The following is a 22,916-nucleotide window of genomic DNA, read 5'->3' as shown; positions in this document are numbered from 1 at the left end:
TCTATTTAAGTAAAGGCTTAATCTTCTAGTTGACTCATCTGCTATTGTTCTAATAAAAAGCTTCATTTGTAACAGTTTTTCTAAAAATACTGCATTAGCTAAAATTGTATGCCATACCTTCTCAGTTTAAGTTAACTCTGACTTGTCTAAATCTGATTAAAACTGAGAATAAAAATAAATGGCAATTTTGGTTCCTGGAAATGTACAACTTACTAAATTACTTTAATTTTATATTGCTTTTGTTGCTCTTTTAATTTTTTTTGAGAAGAAATACAAATTCATGGATAGCTTAACATATTTAAGTAATATGTAGAATAGGTTTTCAGATTGACTGATACAGAATAGAGCTTATAATATGCTGTGCTCTCTCAAAGAGTCAGGCATGACTGAGTGACTAAGCGTAGCACATAGCCTATAGAGTGCTTTATCTCTGTTAGCTCATTTGCTTCTCATAGCAACCCTCTGTGGAATATAAACTTTGAAAGTTAAAATTTTTTTAAGTATTTTTTTAAAAATATTTTTGCTCAGAAACAGTACTGCTACTGTCTTTTACAGTTCAAAAACCAGAAAAGTAGCATCCAAAAACAATTGCTAAATTTAGATAAATGATACTGTTTTCTCTCTTAAACCCAGTGAAAGAATTTGAACAGTTACTGCCCCATGAACTTTTTTGTTTGTTTGTTTACTTTAGGTTGGAACTCATCGAGAAGACTCTGTCAGTCTCAATGGCAATCATTCAGTCCTGTCTAGTACGGTCACTGCTTCAAGCACAGACTTGAACCATAAAACACAGGAAAATTATAGAGGTAACCGTATTGTTGGTTTTCAGCAGTAGTGCAGACAGAGGTATCATTTGGAGCTCTGTCGCCTTTTTCACGGTCAAATTGACATCTGTTAATCAAAAGTCATCTTAGGAGAATTCCAGACAATGGTACTACTGCATGAATGTGCAGGGTAGATATTTAGGGTTCAGTACTTTGATCGGTTTAGCTGATCCAGTTATAGATGTTTATTGGTGGATGGAACCCTGTGCAAACTGTTGTTCAGTGTTTACTGGTCATCCTCTTAGCTTCTGTTCTTTTTTTTTTTTTCCCCCTTTTTTGGCCGCACTGCAAGGCGTGCGGGATCTTAGTTCTCCAACCAGGGATTGAACCCACACCCCCTGCAGTGGAGGCACAGAGTCTTAACCTCTGCACCAATAGGGAAGACCCTGTCCTGTCTCTTTTTAAATCACTTCCCCTCGTGGCTGAGTCTTCATGGTCCCTAGAGGCAGTGAGAAAGATATTTCTGGGTATATTTAGAGTTCTGAATGTCAGTAGCTGTTGTTTAGAAGATTATAATTTAGTTGGAGAGACAGATAATTCGTGTAAAAAGCAAACTGCGGCCAATGTTATAGTAGACCTTATAAATAAGTACAAATATATAGGTAATAAAAGACGATCAAAGTAAAGTTTTCCCAATTATATTTAACCATGATACCTGTTTTATTGTGTTTGTCCAGGAAAATGTTAAAGCTTATTTCCTTTACCTTGGCAGCATCTTACAAGTTAGTTTCTAAAATGCATAATGTTTCTCATACCTTGTTTAATTTTTAAATGGTACCTGAAAGTGAGCATTGGACTCACCATCAGAGTCAACCTTGTTTGTTTGTTTATTTTAATACAGATGCTTTAGAAAGCATTTTTTTCTAAAGTTTGTGGACATGCTCTTTGCACCTCTGAGTAGCTTACTCTTTTACATCTTCAGATATCCATCATTGCTCTAAAACAACTAAGGATATTTGCCATCAAGAAAGCTTTTTACTGTGTTAATTCTGATTCACAGATGAGTCTGGATGTTTATTTTGTTCTTTGCCTCTTTGTTAGGTGGCTTGCAAAGTCAATCTGGAACTGTTGTTCCAACAGAAATCAAGACTGAAAATAAAGAGAAAGATGAAAACCTTCATGAACCTCCTTCATCAGATGACATGAAATCAGATGATGAATCCTCCCAAAAAGATATCAAAGTTTCATCTAGAGGCAGAACAAGGTATTTGTTACCATCCAGGTCATATTTCACTCACTTGCCATGGGTGAAAAGTGTCAGCTGTGTTCTTGATACTGTGTTGGGCCTTTTATGTCTGTCATCTCATTTAATCCTCACAGCATCCCTAAACAGGAGACATGTGAAGCTTGATTCTAAGTTTGCTTTCCATGTTTCCAACAATATTTTAGGGTCTGCCTGTAAAAAAGAATTACTTTTCTCCCCTCAGTGCTTACAGTCTGTATGACCACTAGAGAACGAAATAGCTAAAACAAGTTAAATTCTACAAGTGTAGGTAGATGCAATCTGTCAATAATTATGTGAATATATTAATTTTAAGTATATTAAGTATATTATTAATATATAATAAATTATGTTATATATTGTTAAGTAAGTATATTATTTTAAGTTAAGACCTCGTCTATGATTTAAACCTGCGATTGGCAAACTATGGCCCCTGGGCCAAATGTAGTTTATTGCCTGTTTTTATAAATAAAGGTTTGTTAGAACACTGCCATGCACCATTTATTTACATATTGTCTGTGGCTGTTCTCATAGTGCAGTGGCAGATTTGAGTAGATCTGAGAGATGGCCCACAAAGTTGAAAATATTTACTGCCTGGCTCTTTATAAAAGAAATTTGTGAACTCATGTTTTAAACAATAATTTGAAAAGAGTATGGAAAAGGAAGTACTCTACATGTACTGTTGTTGGGCAAGAAGTTCTAGAAACTGGACTTGACTGCTTTGAAATATGGATATTGACACATAATGAGATTAGTTTTGAATGATTTCTAAATTCTTCCATCAGATTTCTCTTTTAGTTCCACATGAAAAGAGATAATTTATTTGTGATACATCCTCCTCCTAGTCTTTTTTTTTTTTTCCTCTGGTGGCTCAGGGGTAAAGAATCCGCCTGCCAATGCAGGAGACAAAGGTTCAGTTCCTGGGTCAGAAGATTCCCTGGAGGAGGAAATGGCTACCCACTCCAGTATTCTTGCCTGGGAAATCCCATGGACAGAAGAACCTAGTGGGCTGCAGTCTATGGGGTCACAAAAGAATCAGACACAGCTGAGCACTCATGCACGTGGTACATTCTATTTCTTGGTATATATCTATTTATCAGTAATAGGTATATATCACGTCTATTTATATTTAAAACTTTGTTCTTTGGGACTTCCCTCTTGGTTCAGTGCTTAAGAATCTGCCTTCCAGTACAGGGGGTGTGGGTCTGATCTCTGGTTGGGAAACTAAGATCCCATATGCTGCAAAGCAGCTAAGCCCACATGCTGCAACTAAGGCCTGACACAGCCAAAGAAGTAAAAAAATTTAATTGTTCTTTGTGTTAAAGTATGGTACAAAGGAAATTTCAGTAAGTATGCTAGGTTAACTAAAAGAACCAGCATAGGGCTTCCCTAGTGGCTCAGCCATAAAGAATCCACCTTTCAATGCCGGAAACATGGGTTCGATCCCTGACCTGGGAAGATCCCACATGCTGTAGAACAACTAAGCCCATGTGCCAAGAAAAGCCACTGCAATGAGAAGCCCGTGTACTGCAACTAGAGTAGCCTTTATTGCCACCGCTATAGAAAAGCCTGCCCAGCAACAAAGACCCAGCACAGCCAAAAAAATTAAAAAATAAATTAAAAAACAAAAAACCAGCATGGTCCTTTCTGTCATTCATATATTTAAAAGTTGTCCTTTTATATTTGACAGTCTCACTATTTTCAATACTTTAACGTTTCTCTTGGGGAAAATTAAATCTTACAACCTAATACTACCTATTTTTTAAAATAATTCTATCATTTTAATATGCATTGTATTCAGTTGTGCAAGGGCATGAAGAAGACAAAACTGGGTCAGGGAATCCTGAGGCCACTCCTTTGAGGCATCTCAATTCTTTCAGTTTCATGATTCAAATAGAACTTTAGGGGAATAATTTATACCTCTCCTCATCATTCATCCTTTCATCATACAGGTCAGCAAACTTCCTGTATGAAGGGCCAGATAGTAAATATTTTAGTCTTTATGGGTCATGCAGTCTCTGTTGCAACTATTGAACATTACCATTGTTGCATGAAAGCAGCCAAATACATAACGGATGGGCATGGCTCTTCCAATAAAATTTTATTTACAAAAACAGGTAGCTGACTCTCGGGCCAGTTTGCTGAGCTCTGTTATAGGTCATCAGAAATTGAGAATGCAGTATAATGGGTTAGCAAGAACTATACTTGATAGTTTATATAGTAAATTTAAAACATGGCTTTGGACAAAATAAGGCTAACCTGGATTTGAATCATGGCTTCACTACATTTTGTCAAATGACCATGGCAGGTTAGTAAAACTTCCTGAGGTTTGGTTCCATCTTAAAAGAAGTTTTCTATTTAGGATTCTTGTGGGAATAAACTGAAAATTATACATATAAAGCTCTTTTCATACTATCTCCCATGCTGTAAGCATCACTAAAGGTACTATAATAATTTATGATGATGATAATTTTATATACGTGTTCTTGGTTTTCTTATGAAGCACTACCTGGGTTCTTTTCTCCACTCTACAACTAATTAGCAGTCACTAGGGAGGTCACTGATGTTGCAGTGGTTCTCAACCCTGCACCGCAGACTTGTGTAACATTTTAGAAATGCAGGTTGATTTCTGACCCAAGCTCACTGCCCAAGCATCCCCAGCAGTGGGACCTTTGAAGACTGTAGAAGAACTCCTAAAGATGCTGATGAGTGGCCACATTTGGAAACCTTTGGGTTAGATAATCTGGAAAGCTTCCTTTGAAGTCAGCGAGCTAGTGATTCTCTATTATCAAAAGAATACTTTTACCTATTTCTTGACAATTAGGAGTAAAAATCTGTTGTCTACTTGTTCTTTATTAAAGTACTCAAGGCATTAGAGAGGAGGTGGAACATCAATTCTTTGTGCACAGATTTTCCAGATTCTAAGAGACTCTACCCAGTAATTTATTCCTGAAATGTTGAATATAAATAGAATTTTCTAGAAGTTATTCCAGAGCATTTTTCTCAATATTTTTCCAACTAATTAGTCCATTTTCATTACAGAAATTTGAAAATTATAGAAAAGCACACCAAGAAAACACAAAAAAACCCACTCAAATTAACCGCTGTTTACTTTTCAAGAAATATCTTTTTTCCATAAATACAGTTTAAATAGGAAATAAACTGGATATAAGTTTTATAATTTCAGCTTTTTAAATTTAATAATGTATTTTTAACCTTTTCATCTATCCATGAGTATTTTCTGCAACATCTTTTTTTCTTTTTGTTTTTTTTTGCTTTTAGGTAGCTTTATTGAGGTTTAATTCAAAATATAGTAAAATACATCAATTTTAAGTATACAATTTTTGTCCTTTGGTAAATGTATATGGTTATACATAAATACCATAGATATTAATATATATCTAGATATTAATAATGTAGAATATTTCTGCCAGCCCAGAAAGTTTCCTCATACCCATTTATAATCAGTCATCTTCTGTCATCCTCTGGCAGACATTGATCTGCTTTCCCTTACGTTAGGTCTTTTCTAGAAGCTCCTGTAAATGGAATCATACAGCACATGTAGTCTTTTGCTGCAAAATCTGCAGCTTGGTTTTTAGAGGCTGTATCGGTTCAGTTCAGTTCAGTCGCTCAGTCTTATCTGACTCTTTGTGACCCCATGATCCACAGCACTCCAGGCCCCCGTCCATCACCAACTCCCAGAGTTTACCAGAACTCATGTCCATTGAGTCAGTGATGCCATCTAACCATTTCATCCTCTGTCATCCCCTTCTCCTCCTGCCCTCAATCCTTCCCAGCGTCAGGGTCTTTTCAAATGAGTCATCTCTTCGCATCAGGTGGCCAAAATATTGGAGTTTCAGCTTCAACATCAGTCCTTCCAATGAACACCCAGGACTGATCTCCTTTAGGATGAACTGGCTGGATCTCCTTGCAGTCCAAGGGACTGCCAAGAGTCTTCTCCAACACCACAGTTCAAAAGCATCCATTCTTCAGTGCTCAGCTTTCTTTACAGTCCAACTCTCATATCCATACATGACTACTGGAAAAATCATAGCCTTGACTCGAGGGACCTTTGTTGACAAAGTAATGTCTCTGCTTCTTAATATGATGTCCAGGTTGGTGATATCTTTCCTTCCAAGGAGTAAGCGCCTTTTAGTTTCATGGCTGCAATCACCATCTGCAGTGATTTTGGAGCCCAAAAAATTAAAGTTAGCCACTGTTTCCACTGTTTCTACTTCTATTTGCCATGAAGTGATGGGACCGGATGCCATGATCTTAGTTTTCTGAATGTTGAGCTTTAAGCCAAGTTTTTCACTCTCCTTTTTCACTTTCATCAAGAGACCCTTTAGTTCTTCTTCACTTTCTGCCAAAAGGGTGGTGTTATCTGCATATCTGAGGTTATTGATATTTCTCCTGGCAATCTTGATTCCAGCTTGTGCTTCTTCCAGCCCAGCGTTTCTCATGATGTACTCTACTTATAAGTTAAATAAGCAGGGTGACAACATATAGACTTGACGTATTCCTTTTCCTATTTGGAACCAGTCTGTTGTTCCATGTCCAGTTCTTTTTTTTTTTTCTGTTTATTTTTATTAGTTGGAGGCTAATTACTTTATAATATTGTAGTGGTTTTTGCCATACAGTGACATTAATCAGCCATGGATTTACATGTGTTCCCCATTCTGAACCCCTCTCCCACCTCCTTCCCCATCCCATCCCTCAGGGTCATCCCAGTGCACCAGCCCCAAGCACTTGTCTCATGCATCCAACCTGAACTGGCGATCTGTTTCACACTTGATAATATACATGTTTCGATGCTGTTCTCTCAGCTCATCCCACCCTCGCCTTCTCCCATAGAGTCCAAAAGTCTGTTCTATACATCTGTGTCTCTTTTTCTGTCTTGCATATAGGGTTATCATTACCATCTTTCTAAATTCCATATACATGCGTTAGTATACTGTATTGGTATTTATCTTTCTGGCTTACTTCACTCTGTATAATGGGCTCCAGTTTTATCCATCTCATTAGAATTGATTCAGATGTATTCTTTTTAATGGCTGGGTAATATTCCATTGTGTATATGTACCACAGCTTTCTTATCCATTCGTCTGCTGATGGGCATCTAGGTTGCTTCCATGTCCTAGCTATTATAAACAGTGCTGCGATGAACATTGGGGTACATGTGTCTCTTTCAGATCTGGTTTCCTCCGTGTCCAGTTGTAACTGTTGCTTCCTGACCTGCATACAGTTTTCTCAAGAGGCAAGTCAGGTGGTCTGGTGTTCCCATCTCTTTCAGAATTTTCTACAGTTTATTGTGATCCACACAGTCAAAGGCTTTGGCATAGTCAATAAAGCAGAAATAGACATTTTTCTGGAACTCTCTTGCTTTTTCGATGATCCAGCAGATGGCAACTTGATCTCTGGTTCCTCTTCCATTTTCTAAAGCCAGCTTGAACGTTTGGAAGTTCACCGTTCACATATTGCTGAAGCCTGGCTTAGAGAGTTTTGAGCATTACTCTACTAGCGTGTGAGATGAGTGCAATTGTGTGGTAGTTTGAGCATTCTTTGGCATTGCCTTTCTTTGGGATTGGAATGAAAACTGACCTTTTCCAGTCCTGTGGCCACTGCTGAGTTTTCCATATTTGCTGGCATACTGAGTGCAGCACTTTCACAGCATCATCTTTTAGGAGTTGAAATAGCTCAACTGGAATTCCATCACCTGCACTAGCTTTGTTCATAGTGATGCTTCCTAAGGCCTACTTGACTTCACATTCCAGGAGGTCTGGCTCTAGGTGAGTGATCACATCATCGTGATTATCTGGGTCGTGAAGATCTTTTTTGTACAGTTCTTCTGTGTATTCTTACCACCTCTTCTTAATATCTTCTGCTTCTATTAGGCCCATACCTTTTCTTTCCTTTATTGAGTCCATCTTTGCATGAAATGCTCCCTTGGTATCTCTGATTTTCTTGAAGAGATCTCCAGTCTTTCCCATTCTGTTGTTTTCCTCTATTTCTTTGCATTGATCGATGAGGAAGGCTTTCTTGTCTCTCCTTGCTATTCCTTGGAACTCTGCATTCAGATGGGTGTATCTTTCCTTTTCTCCTTTGCTTTTTGCTTCCCTTCTTTTCACAGCTATTTGTAAGGCCTCCCCAGACAAGGCTTTGGATTTTTTTTGCAAATTTGTCCTTCAAAAAAAAATGTTCCAGTTCAACCATGTTTTAAAATCATCACCGCTGATGGTAATATTTCTTTCTGGAACAGAAAGTAGTAGTTTTCTGAGATACTTCTTTCATTCTGTATCTTAAGCTTTTCTTCCTCCTCCTCAGTGGACTGGGGAAAGGAACATAAGAACATAAACTATAATACATTACTATAATAGGACAGTGTTTCTCAGACGTTAATGTACATATGAATCTTGTTAAAATGAAGCTTCTATTCAGTAGGTTTTCAGTAGAGTCTGAGATGCTATATTTTTAACAGTAATGCAACACTGTTATTACAGTATGTAAAAAGTAAAGTTTTTAAACAACAATACTGATGCTGCTAATCATATTTGGAAAAGCAGGGTGCTATAATATGTGGTCATTCAAATTATATTTATGAAGTGTTTCACTAATTTAAAGAAGTCTTTATGCAGTAATGTACAGTGAAAATACGTTTAAGTGTGTGGTATAATTTCAACTATATAGTTATATATTTACATCAAGGAAAGATTGAAAATTAATACACAATATTTAAATGTAGCTGTTATCATTTGATAAAATGTATAGGTCGTTTTAATTTTTATACTTTATAATTTTGTGCAATTAGCATATCTTACTTTATAGGGAACCTAATGGACATTGTTGTTACTTTCTTTTCCAGCAGTACTAATGAAGATGAGGATTTGAACCCAGAACAGAAGATAGAAAGGGAGAAAGAAAGGCGGATGGCTAACAATGCCAGAGAACGCTTGCGTGTACGAGATATTAATGAGGCATTCAAGGAGCTTGGTCGAATGTGTCAGCTTCATTTAAAGAGTGAAAAACCCCAAACAAAACTCCTTATTCTTCATCAGGCCGTGGCAGTCATCCTTAGTCTAGAACAGCAAGTCAGAGGTAAGTAGGTTCAACAGAGACATGTGACTGTTCTGCTTCTAATGGGCAGACATTAGTGTGTCCACTCGCTCTTCGCTTGGGCAACTTGTTTATGTGTTCTCCTAGTCCTCCTGCCACCGCATCATCTAGATCAGGTTTTCCCTGGTTCTCTCACCTATGTCTCACTATGTTGGTCAATATCTGTAGCTTCAGTGCATCCCACAATCCAGCAGAGAGCAACGCTATCAAACAGTGCAGTGAGCAGCCAGCCTGCCACTCGGCATTGGTGTCTCGTGCCTCTTTGTTCTCATTGACTCTGGGATCCCACGCTCCTGAATTTACCTGCCTGCACGTGTCCTTCCTGCTCCTTCCTGTCTTCCCTACTTTTCTGTAGCCAGTCTCTTGCCTGCTTTCCCCTGGGGCATCTGTGAGGCCCTGCTGGTTAATAGGATGTTTGGTCATGGCCTCTCTTCGCTTTGCCTCCTATGACTGTCCTTTGTATGCTTGTCAGTAAGGTGTCAAGAGTTGCTTCATTGATCCCTCATCAGGAATGCCATGTACTTCTTGGATGAATGTGTACTGGCATGCTTGTGTGTCCCTAAGGACAAAAGTGTGCTTTACACAGATTTATCCACTGTTGACTCAGGCAACTCTCCCAACGGGTTGACTCAGACAACTCTCCCAACTGTTATTTTGATGGAATCTTTGGTGGGGGGGTAGAGGGCACAGCTCACGGCGTGCCTTTTAAGTTCTTAGTTCCCCAACCAGAAATTGAGCCCAGGCCATGACAGTGAAACGTCCAGAACCCTAACCACTAACCCACCAGGGAACTCCCTTAATGGACTCTTAAAGAAGCTTTGAAACTTTTTTTTTTTAACGAAGTGTTTATTGCGCATCTCCTCTGTCCCAGGCAGCTATGTTCTAGACCATGGGTTATCAATTAATACAAGCTTCCAGCCCTTGAGCAGTTCTATCATCAAGCTTGCTTTTTTGCATATACCTATATATCTTCTTATTCGAAGCTACGAATGCCTCATCCTAGGCTCCTTTGCAAAAAATTTATAGATTTTGGCATTTGGTTCCAGACTCCGTTGCTAGCCTCTCTCATTGAAAGCAACTTTTCTTCCTTATTTATTGGGTATTTATATGATACTTTATTTAAAGAAAGTTGGAAAAGAAAAAAGAGTAGGAATGGACAGATGCTTGATAACTACAACAGGAACCCTCAGCACTGATCATAGAAGGAATATTCTTTCTAAGGAAACCAGAGTTAGAGAATTTGAACACATTTTCAGAAAGACATACACTAGTAATTAATTCATCTATTTTTTTCCTCCAGTGTTTTTAATAAATAAGAAAGATCAGTAAGTAACATACCTACCACTAAAACCAGATGCTTGCTCCTGTTGTCTTAAGACTTTTGAAGTATCTGTAGAGTGTAGATGTTGGTGAAACCTGATTTTATGCAATCATTTGTAAGATCTGACCTTGTCTTGATTCCATGCAAGCCCCTACAGTAGAAAACCTTAGTCTCAAAGGCTATCTAATATCTCGACTAATCCAGCTGCCTGCTAACTTCCTGGTCATTGTTATGGGTACTGACTTTTTCACACTATTCTGGAAAACTCTGTATAAGGAGCTGTTGACCGATTAGAATGAATAAAACTTAAGTACACTGAACTGTAACTTCATTAGGGACTGCTTTAATATTTATAAAAGCTTATCTTCCTCCTACCCTTAAACTCTGGACTTCAAAACCCAGAGCCCTTATTTTACAAGTTTATGTAAAAACCATGAGATCCATGTAAGACTCCTTGGAAAACACTCTTCTGACTATCTCACAGTGTTTTGAACCCTTCATGTAGCCCATAATCCCTGTTCCTTGTCTACAGAAGCACTTTAGAGTTTGGTGTAATTACTTTCTTTCCCTGAACTTTATCTGCAGCAGTTTTGACTTCTTTTGGTAACATGTTCACTTTTGAAAGTCTCTTCATCACTGCAGGGGCCCCACCCGGTGGCTCCTGGACCCAGCAATTTCTGTAAAAATGTACATGACCTACTTTGGACATCCTCTAGGCATTCTGAATACCTGCTTTGGTATGGGGTGGTGTTCCAAGACCACATCTAGCTATCCACATCCTGGCATCCTTAGACAAGTGGTAACACCAGGAGGGCAGCCAGACTTGGGTCTAAGTGCATCCTTAGGAAAAGCAGGAAGTGGCTTCCAAGCCTCAGATTTTCCCAGAGCACTTTTTGTGCCTTGGTGCCCCATATATATAAGAATCCCATCTGGTCTATCGTTGGCAGTTTAAACCTCTTCATTATCATGACTATAATTTTATCATTACTGTTTTACTAATCCTCAGCAGATTTCACATATTACCTTCAAGTTTGTCCTCTCAGTTTTACTAAAGATTAAATTAGTGGTCAAACGCTTCCTCCTCAAACTCTTTCATAGGTCAGCTTGATAAACTCATTTCTCTTCTTGTGATAATTTAAGGACAGTAGAACTATTAGGATTTTAGCTCCCCAGTCTCTTGGTTAATCTGAAGATGAATAAACTGGGACAGTGATTCTCAAATCTCGCTGGTCTCAGAATTACCTGAGGCTTTTCCTTTTCCCAGACAAATTTCCTACCCTCAGTAGATTTAATTCAGTTGCAATGAGATGGTCAAACATAGTAATAAATGGTCAAAAATATTCATTGATAATACACCACTGAAATGAATAAAAATGGCATAAAGGATAAAGGGGATATAATAGCAGATGAGAGAGTAAAAAATATGTGTAAGATAGTAGATAGAGAAGTGGTAACTGACTGACTTAGAAGAAATTAAGTGTAGCAGAGAGGAATACCAACAAGAAGCCCATCCCCTGAAAGCCGCTGGACTTTGGAGGTACTAATTATTGGGAAAAAGCAGAAGTCAGGCATCAGACCCCAAAACAGAAAGATTCATTGGAGCTTGCTGTGTAAGGCTGGATCCCTAAGTCTCCTCTGTACTACATATTACTTCTGCCCTCTCTTCCCTTCTACCATAGAAGTCAGGGGGGTTATTTTCTGTAAAAAGTGAAATCTGAAAGACTGCAAATCTGGAACATGAAGAACAGAGAATGGGTGAAGCATGAAGCTGAACAGTGGGACCCCTAGCCCTGTATTCTGCCTTGCTTCCCTAATGCTGGCAGCAGAGTATATTAATGCTATCCTCAAGGAAATGGGCTAATTCTTTTCCAGAGAAAATAAAATACTCTAGAGAAAATACTTCCAGGTTTAGGAATTCCTGAGTAATAATGCCTCACTTTTAGATTACCATAGAGTAAAGCCTACCAGTTGATGTCTTACACTAATGTTAAAAGACAACTAAAGATTTAAGAAAAACCAGCATGAAAAAGAGAAATTGAGATCAAACCAAACAAAAGAGAAACTCAGAAGAAAACAAAAACATGCAAAAGGCATTAGGAAACTTTTTGAAAACTAAATATCTTCTAAGAGAAAAGGTATCCATAAAAGAGAAGCCATGAAAAAGAAATATTCAGGTAATATGATAGCAGAAAAAATATAGTAGACAAGTTAGCTGATAAAGCTGAAAAAATCTCCTAGAAAGAGATGAAAGATAGAAGAGAAGAACTAGTAAAATTAGAGAGGATTAATCTAGAAGTCTAGCATCTAACCAATAGGATTTATAGTATAAGAGCAGAAAGGAATGAAGGGGATTATCATGGTAATAATACAGGAAATTTATAAGTACTGAAGATTACATGTCTCAAGATTCATAAAATCTAATCTTCTATTAAGAATAATGACTTTTAAAATTACCTCAAGCTAAAGTATATCATTACAAAATTTCAGAGCATCAGAGTTACAAAAGAATATCCTAAAGCTTTTAGAGACAACATTTAAATAGCTCACAGAAAAAGGAACAAGAGTCAAAATGTCATCAGAGTTCTGAAGTAGTGTTGGATTCCAGGAGATAGTGGAACAATACCTCCAAAATTCTGAGGAAAAATCATATTCAACCTAGTATTCTGTACCTACCCAAACCATTTATTAAAATGTGAAGATAAATATATTTCAGATACACAAAGGCTTTAAAATTTTGCCTCCTTAAAAGTGCTTCTGCCACTTTCTGAGAGAGCATCTGGAACATATGCTTAAACCAAGTAAGGACATAATGAGCAAAGTCAAGGGCATAGCACCTGGGAAAGAAAGGCTCTACCACATAGGAGTAGCAGAAGAAAATCCTATAACAAGAACTGCTAGGCCTAGAAAAGAACTAGTCCATACTGAAAATAGAAGACTGTCAGAAGAAAGGTTTCCCTGAAAATAAGATAGAATTAATAAATAATATGATGATGTGTTTGAGATTTTAGGAAGAAATGTTGAGAGGCATTTGTTAGATCTATTTAGATCATTTTAAGGGGGAAAATTAGCATTATTAACAAATGAAAAGCAAAGCAACTATAAATACAGGAAAAACAATCATACGAACAAGGAAACAATCAACTTAAAATTATTGACTTATATGTATGTCCACATAGAAATAATGACACATATTTATCTAATCATGATATTATAAGAAGTAACTATTGAATTAGCCAAAAACTGTGCTATAAACACGTTAAGAAGAAGATGGTGTTATAAAAGAGGCAAATTCTCAATCATCTACCAGAGGGTAAGAGATAGACACCTGATAGAAATGTGGGAATAACAATCACTTCTCCACAGGGGATGTCTGATTTCTGAAAATTCCATGGACAGAGGAGTCTGGCAGGCTATAGTCCATGGGATCACAAAGAGTCTTCTTAGCTTTACATCAGGCCTTCTTGACTACATTAACATGTTTGCCATGGGCTGCTCACACAGACCAGGAAGTATGAAGCAACAGCACTAGCTTTTGCTTTTTTGAATCAAAGCTCACTTTACTTCACATTTAGTAGATCTTGTGTGTGTAGTTACTCAGTCATGTCCGACCCTTTGCTCTGTCCATGGGATTTTCCAGGCAAGGATACTGGAGAGGGTTGCCATCTCCTTCTCCAGGGGATCTTCCTGACCCAGGGATTGAACCCAGGTCTCCTGCAGTGCAGGCAGATGCTTTACTATCTGAGCTACTAGTAGAGCTTACTGTAGCATATTCTCTTGGTTGTCTAGTCCTAAGTGTTGTCTCACTCATTGTAGGAGTCTACAATATCTTGTCTAACTTGAGTTTTTGGTTCTTGTCCTTTCCAGCTATCTTAATCATACCTCCTAGATCAAGTGTGACACAGAGTCATAGTTAGCTAAGAGTGATGTTCCATGGTAAGAGAAACATGAGAATGTTTCAATTAGGAAATGTTCAAACCTTTTTGAATTTTACATGTTAATTTGTGCCCTCTCTTCAGTCTCTGGTCATCGTATGAGACTCTTGCCTACAAAATAAAGGGGATGTGACACCTCATGAAAGACAAGCTTCTTATTAGTCAGAGGTGCACAATCACTTGTTAAGAAAGCAGCTCCTAGTATTTTTACATAATGATGGACATGCCAATTTCTACTATAAGTTATCCTGATAAATTAAGTAAAAGTATACCTTCCTTCTTTCATTGCCTTCCCAGAGTTGTATAGGCTTCATGTCTTTTCCTAAATGCAGGGGCCTAGATGATGAAGTGTTATCATGTATGAGTAACAGTTAATAGAGTCAGTAAGTTTACCATATAGTAAAGTCTTTTATCTACTTTTTTAAACTCAGAAGTGAACTATAAATGTATCTTGATACATGCACTTTCAAATATGTTTTCACTTTCTCTGAAAGAGGAGATGCATTAAAAAAAAAAAAGCTCTGCTATGTTACATTCAGCTAGGCCATCATTTTAAGAAAATCTAAAAAAAAAAAAAAAAGAAAATCTAATATGTAAAAAAAATCAAATTATACAAAGTATTGTTTTCATTACAGACTAAGTGATCTTTTTATATTTGTTAAGACATTTTAATCAGTTTATAAGAATAAATGCAGCAACTTTTATACTGTATGTTATAAACTGAAACAAAAAACCACCAGGAGGCATCATGAGTTAAATATCTTTTTTTTTTTTTAATATCTTGTACTTACAACTCATTTAAAGAAATTATCAAGGAACTATTGTTCCTAAGTAGGTTTTCATCCAGTGGGTCTTTAGTTCAGTGGATTTCTTTACTTTTATTTTATATGGTAATATTCCATACTTTAAGCATCTTTGAAAATGCCCACATCAGAAGCTCCATTTGGTCTTCTCTGCTATCTAATTTATATACAAAGCGGTAAAGGTTTTTATAACCCTCTCAGTCACAACCCCAACCGTAGAAAGAACATCTCAGTCATCTCGTCCTATGTATAAATCAAAGAAGAAAAACAGATATACTCAGGCTACCTCTCTTCCTGGAGGAATTGGCACACTTTCCTATAGAGGAATGGCTGAGGGTGTCTCTTAGTTTATCATTTTCTGAACTGGCAGAATTCTGGATAAAGCACAGATGTCCCTCTCCAGTACATAGAGAGTGTCAGCATTCATAGCAGTTCAGAGTATCACCTTTGCAGGACATTGAGGAGACTGAGTAGTCTAATAACAGCACTTGCTACGGTGTTTGGATGAAACAGTAGAAGAACGACTTTTAGATACTGATGTAGATCAAGTCAAATCCTGGAAAACCAAGTCATAAGAACACACAAAATGGTCAGTAAGAATTATAAGTTTCAAGGCTTATTTAACACTGAGGTGTTTTGTGAGCATATCATTGTTGCCTCTGCAGTGTTATTCATTATGGGAATGAAATTACAGAGAGATTGGTAATCCCCACAGAAAGAAAAAATAGCAGCAGTCTGTTCAGTTTAAGACCCAAGAGTCCATGATTCATAACTTGTGACTCTAATGAGAAAATTATTTTTCCTTATTTCAGAGAGGAACCTTAACCCCAAAGCAGCCTGCCTTAAGCGAAGGGAAGAAGAAAAAGTTTCTGCCGTATCGGCAGAGCCACCAGCTACACTGCCAGGAACCCATCCTGGGCTCAGTGAAACTACCAACCCTATGGGTCATATGTAAACAGCAGCCAGGTAAGTGTGTGTGTGAGAAAGTGCATGGCAGTCCCCCGGTTCAGCTCAAAGTCGAGTTAGAACCTTTGAGTTCTGACCTTTGTATTTTCTGGTGGCACTGATCATGATAAATAATTTGGAATCCAACAGATTATTTTTCTGCTATATAGTTAGAGAACCCATGCCATTTTGTACCAAATTACTGTTCTCTTCAAAATGTGATACTATGTGTGTGTGTGTTAGTGGCTCAGTCATGTTTAACTCTTTGCAACCCCATGGGCTGTAACCTGCCAGGCTCCTCTGTCCATGGAATTTTCCAGACAAGAAGACTGGAGTAGGTTGTCATTCCCTTCTCCAGGTGATCTTCCCAACCCAGGGATCAAACTGGGGTCTCCTGCATTGCAGGCAGATTCCTTACCATCTGAGCCACCAGGGAAGTATACTTTGATTTATAAAGACTTTGGGACTGTTATGTTCTAGATCATCATGTATACTCCCTCACATGAATATTATTCTGATCCAAGAAAAAACCAATACTATGATTTATCTGTCAAATAATACTTTTGCTACCACTGGTGGTCCTCATTCCCCTACCTAGAAGTACTTGGTGGCATCATCAACCAGTTGTTTTGTTAGCCATCTGCCTCTTCTTTATCATGAGATCTTCATACATAAAACAGTGCTTTCTTCCACTTGAATCATTAATGCAAGTCTGTAATACTCATATTCCTTCTCCTGTAAGAATATCAGTTACACCTTCTGGAATCTATTCAGGAATGTAAAGGTGTTGTGTATGACAGAACCAGAACATCCTTCTCTTGGGAATTTACTTGTTAAAAAACTGGGTTTTTTTTTTATCTTCCTCTTCATGAATTAAGTACAGTTTGCTTCTTTGTGTTTTTTTGTTTTTTTTTTTTTAAACAAAGTGACAACAGTAGTAGCAGGTTGTTGTCCAAGTAGTTAGATAATGTGAACTGTCTTTTTCTTAAACTATATACATTCATTTTATCTATAAGTTGTAAGGTTAATGTTTGCTGTGACAGAAATTAATATAGAACATAATTAAATATTTGGATCAGTAACAAAATACAGCTTGCAAGCATGGATTAGGTATAGAAATGGGAACTTCATTTTTATAACCTGCCTTCACCAATGTGTAGTTATTTTCCTAGTTTAATCCGCAGAGTAAAAGCAATAAGTAAAAGTAAATGGATGTGAGATTTGGAGCAGGAAAAATATATTCGGTGCAATTTCATTTTGTTAACTTTGTGGCTATCTCATTTTGAATTTCATTTCATTTGGAATTTGATAGAATATTTTGTAAACTACAAACGTTAGTTAATAACCCAATTTTACTTGAAGAAATTGATTTCCTACCACCTCTTCATATATCCTTCTTAGGATCAAACTAGACAGAAATGGATGATTTCATTTGGGGACAAAGAAGGGAAGTCTTGATGTAATTATTTAGGTGTCAACTATAATTCTAACATTAGCACCCTGGAAAAAGCTCTCAATCACCTTTCCCACCAAAAAAAAAAAAAGAAAATCAGCAATATAACAGACTATGCTTGTCAAAGAGAAGAGCTAGTTGAATTACAGATCCTCTGAAACCCAAGCCATTGATTGCTTCATATTCTGTGGAGACTATAGAATATCATGAAAAATATTTTTATTCAAAAATATGTTTTAAGATCTTTAAAATAAAAACAAGCCAGTTACCTGTTATCAGGTAACCTGCTTCTTGTGAGAAGAGCACTTCCCATTCAGCTGTCACATTGCCTGCCTCAGAGGCTTTGTCTTCTTTTCTTGTCTCTCTCTCATTTGTTGCACACATTTCCTCTTATTCTCTTCCTAGTCTCTCTCTAGCTCTTTCTCAGTCAGCTTTCCCTACCTCACATCTCTCTTCTTTCCTACTGTTTACTTCCTGTTCTTTCATTGCTTCTGTATCTCCTGCTGCTTTCATAGTTCTATTTTTATCTCTTTTATGTGGAAACTCCCCAACTTTAGGTTAAAAGTAAGTCTTGAGCATTGTCACCTATCAAAAAGAATCCTTTTTTAAAAAGTATGAGGGAGGGGGGTGGGAGTTGTTCAAGGTTATAAGAAATGTAGTAAATGCATTTTGTTCCATAAGATTTCAAAGGCCTAGTGTTGATGAAATTACAATACGTTTTAAAGTTAGCTAATTTCATGAAATCATTTATCTGGTTTCACCTGATAACCTTCAGTTATTTATAGAACTGGGTAGCAGATTAAAACCAGCAAAAGATAATCAACTACTAGAATCCAAATAGTTGATAAAAATGGATGACCACAGAATGACTGGCTAAAAAGTGCAAGAATTTGCCACCACGTAATATAAGGTGAAGTAGCTTTGACTGTTGCGGTTATCCATCCCTAAGAGCATCACTCTAATATAAAACCATTCTGTGGTCCTTGTTTAATAAGAAAGTGAAAGGTATGATTCTTCCTAAAACTGTTTCCATCCAAAATGGCTGAAATGGGAAATTTCAGAGCTACTACTATGTATATTAAGAATATAAACATAAAATTTGTACTAACAGAGTAAAATTCTCTTAATAAATTTGTTGAACAAACATTTATTTAAGGACCTACTATGGACCAGGAACTGAAACCAATGTGAAAATGAGTTCAAAGTGAAAGTTTTTTTATTCAAAACTTTTGTTTTCTGACGTCCCCACCCTCAGAAACTTTCAGTTTAGAAGAAAGAGATGTAAACAGTTAACACAGCACAGTGTACTAGATGTAGCAATAAATATATGTTTTAACGGTGTCTTCCCACTGAGAACTGGACTAGCAGAACCTCAGAGCTCAGGTATTGCCAACCTGCATGTTGCCAAAACTAAGGTTTGCATAATTACCACAGCTGTTATAGCATCCCATATTTTGGGATTCTATACTTACATGAGCTCCTTTAGAAATCTTAACCACATACATCAAGAAAAACCATTTTGGTTATACCTTTAAAGGAAGAACATTTATAAGTTATGTAACTGTGAATTTTTTGTCAACCTGGGCATAAATGAGGAATACCAAGTTGTTTTGTTTCTGGGAAGGTGTTTATTTTTACCAGTGATGTCCTAATTGGTTCTCTTCTCTCCCTTGGCTCTCCCTGCCACAGTTCCAGAGTTATCAATAGGCTAGATAGAAGGTGACCTCTCCTCATAAGGACTTGGACAACTCAGATTATCTGAAGACACAAACCTGATAGGAGGGAGAAGAAAAAAAACACTTGAAGCAAGAAATGCAAATGTAATCCTACGATCAAAGCAACTGGTCAACACTTCCATCAGAAGTGAAGATAGGAAGCTCATCAGATAGAACGTCACCCCATGAGATGTTTGCAACAGATCATTTTGTTGCAAGCAGTGTGTCGCTTCTGCACAATCAGAGACTGTCTCGATCTCTCCACTCACCGTGGAAGTTGCCTTGTGCCTAAACTGAATTGACAAATGCATTGTAACTACAAATTTTATTTATTGTTATGGAACTGTAAGGTCTACATATAAAGGGAAAAAGTTAATGTGGAAAGCTGATCTCCACTCAGCTGATGCCAGCATTAGTTAAAGCTGTTCACGTGCAGAGAACAAAGCAGTGACAACCATTGGCCCTTAGCATTCCCGGCATACCTATTAGTGTCTTAAAAAGGAAGGGAAAAGTCTTTTGTTGCCCTCTCCTGTCCTTTTGCCATATGAATAGTGTTTTCCATGAAATAGGAAAATATTACTTGGTATAGCATTTCTCTCGTGTTCATTTTTTCATTCGTTTTTATTTTTTTGTTGTGGCTGTTGTATTTGGTCTCTGAATCTGAATAGATTATGGTCACAGTCCAGAGTCCTCCACGTAGCTCTATGTGCTTTGCATATTTACCTTACAAAGATAAGCAGAGACCATCTGTGACCATAGCCTAGCTAAGATTTTAAAAGGGGAAATTTTGTCCCCTAGATTTTCCCCAAAATAAATATTTGCTTTATTTCTAATAATAACCAAGACTTTTCAAGCTTCTAGGTTTTCATAGTAAAGCTTGTAATAGCAAGAAGTGTAAATTACAAGGGAAGAATTTACTTTTTAGAAATTGCTTTGTTTTCCAAGCAGTAAGTACTACATATAGTACTTGTAAAGTGTTAGCTGTAAGAAAGCACAAAATGGATTTAAAATACAAAGAAGATTTTTCAGGCTGTGATTATGTTGAACATAACAACCCAGTAGTCAATAAGGCAGGTAGTGTGATAAATGAACACACCACTCTGAGGCTAATTACCTAATGGAATATAAGAGCGATGGTCACGCGTGTGTCCTCCTTCTCACCCTTACTTCTCTGTCATTTGGATGGCTGGTCAGTGGGGAGGAATTGGATGGGTGATGTAATCAACTGCAAACCGTCTGCCCCGTCCCAAGAAGATGAGCCAGATTAGCATCAAACCAGTCCTAGTCAGTCCATCTTATACTGTGCATTAAGGCACCCCTCTGTCTCTAATCCTTAAGAGTTGTTTTTTAAGACATAATAATCACTATGAACTTCCATGAAACCTGTCTTCCACCACAACAACCCTGGGAGAGAAAAACATGCTGAACAAGGTTGTCTTGGCTTAATAATTCCTCATAGCCAATATCGACAGTGGCAATCAGCACACGGAAGAAAGGACCCAAATCACTATGTAACGTAAAGATTTCTGTTAATTTGAAAGAACAAAAACAATTAAGGCAGAACTTCAGATCCTCCGATCAGGATGGTTCCTAACAAATCACTCTTTTGTAAACGTAGTGGACATTTTGGTTACTTTAATTTGCCTGTATTCTCCGATTACATCAGACTCTATCTGTGGCCTTGTTCTTCATTTCAGTGTTAATCAGCTAAACAGAAGTTGTTGCTTATGATGTGTGAGTGAACATATGCCACTGCCTGGCCTTTTTCTTCAGAGCTTGTTGTCTTTTTCGCTATATTAGACTCTGCAGTATGCCCAGAAGCTTTCCTTCATAAAATAGAAAGAAAAAAACATTTGGCTTATTTTTCACTGTAGCTAGTCTTTTATACAATAATCTTGTAAGAAAATTTCTTGAATTCTAAATATTACTCTTTCTAGATTTTTGAAATCGAAAAGTTTTCAGTAAAAAGTTTCTTACTTTATTTTATTATATTAGGTAGTAAAAATGTAGGGTTATTTACCATAACCTGTTCATTAATATCAGAAATTTACAATAGCATTTTAAGACCATAGTAGGATTCTAGCATACCGTGTAGTACCTATGGAGTATTGTAAGAGCTAATTGTTCGAGATGAATTGCTTCTCATCTTGTTCTCCAGTTTCCATTGTTGGTTTATTGCAGATTTGTATCCTGTGTCAAATTCAAGGTATTATTGATAAAACTTTTCAACCAGCAGCAAGAAGTTCAAAATTTTTTCTGTCACTGTAACAGAAAACACAATATGTATATAACATTTATGTAGCAATAAATGTGCCATCTTTTTTTTAACATAGTAAACTAGTGAGTTTTTTACATTCCTCTCAAACAGTAATGCATTCTGGTTTTTTTTCCCCACCATCTCTGTTCCCAGGAATGCTCATACTGCTTTCTTTTCTTTTCTCCTGCCTTTCTTGAGATATAATTGACATACGATATTGTGAGTGTTTAAGGTGTACAACTTCATGATTGCTGTATGTATATATTGCAAAACAATTACCACAGTAAGTTTAGTTAACATATGCATCACCTTAATGTAGTTCTTTTGTGTGTGTATGTGTGTGGCAAGAATATTTTTAAGGACCATGCTGCTTTTCTTGTGTGCATTGTCTGTGACCTTATCTGGAAAACCCATCAAGACAGAATCAGGCTTGTAGAACTAAGCTGATAATGTAGTCTACAGCTTCTCTGGGATTTTTATTTCTCCTCTTACTCTCTCTACTGATAGTGGCCATTTAGCCTTTTCCTGAAGGCTGACCAAACAGTGATTAGTAGTTAAAATGTACTTATTTACAGATTTAGAGCAAAATTGAAGATAGAAGAAGACGCAGATGAAGCTTTTCAAATTAACACTCTTTGAAGCACTTTCAGGTTTTATATCTCCTTCCTCACAAAAAGTCTGTATATTAGGGGATGGTATTTTACTGCTTTCAGATTAAAAGCTCTGCGTTTATTCCAGTTTCCACATAAACCCCCACTAACACTCCCCCACCAAAAATATGCATAATGATTATCCACAAGGACCTCATGGCAAGCAAGAGCCAAAAAGAAACAATGGATAAACTTTTTTGGACAAACATTTGTAGGGTCTGTATGTGAGACACCTGGGTCATCCTCACACCCTCTTGGAATCCTGGCAAATTGCTTTTCTTGGTGAATTACAAAATCTGCTCTTCACATTGTAGGCCCAATGGATCATTTCACCTGTGGGAGTTAATGAAAAGAAACGTTTTAGTCTGATTTCTCTTTATACAAATTGATAGTATAAAAAGCTCCATCTCAGAATAAAATATAGAATGTCAGAGCTGAAATTAAATCTTGAAACTGTCTCGTCAGTTCCTCGTTAATAGATTTTTAAAAACTGAGGCCCAGAGGTGGTGTTATGTCTCCAAGAGCACATAGCTAGTAAGAGACCAAGATACTTAAAATGTGTCCTGTAAAATCTCCTTGCCTTTCTGTTCTTTGTCTTTATAGATCTTTAGGCCAGTTCTATTCAGTAGCTTCACTTTCTTTCCTCTACTGCATTTTTTCTTTCTTTTTCTCTCTTCTTGT

The 22,916-nt window shown here is 37.1% G+C and overlaps 1 protein-coding gene across 11 annotated transcripts in view; it reads left to right on the top strand.

Moving 5' to 3' along the window:
- The window catches only part of TCF12 (transcription factor 12), a 392,318-nt gene extending 370,658 nt beyond the window's left edge, over positions 1-21,660 (top strand). For 8 of the 11 annotated variants that reach the window (XM_043471864.1, XM_043471862.1, XM_043471868.1 and 5 more), the window contains 5 exons: positions 692-806; positions 1,866-2,028; positions 8,909-9,141; positions 16,028-16,181; positions 19,303-21,660. In XM_043471864.1, coding sequence (XP_043327799.1) covers positions 692-806; positions 1,866-2,028; positions 8,909-9,141; positions 16,028-16,170 — 654 coding nt within the window. In that variant the 3' untranslated portion in view covers positions 16,171-16,181; positions 19,303-21,660. The remainder of the gene's footprint in view (positions 1-691; positions 807-1,865; positions 2,029-8,908; positions 9,142-16,027; positions 16,182-19,302) is intronic. The other 3 variants (XM_043471865.1, XM_043471867.1, XM_043471872.1) reach the window with 1 other exon arrangement.
- The last annotated feature ends 1,256 nt before the right edge of the window (positions 21,661-22,916 follow it).

Source organism: Cervus canadensis, chromosome 6 (assembly GCF_019320065.1).
Source record: "Cervus canadensis isolate Bull #8, Minnesota chromosome 6, ASM1932006v1, whole genome shotgun sequence".
Classification (NCBI taxonomy): domain Eukaryota; kingdom Metazoa; phylum Chordata; class Mammalia; order Artiodactyla; family Cervidae; genus Cervus; species Cervus canadensis.
Note: the sequence above shows the minus strand (reverse complement) of the source record. Positions and strands in the feature narration are given on the sequence as shown.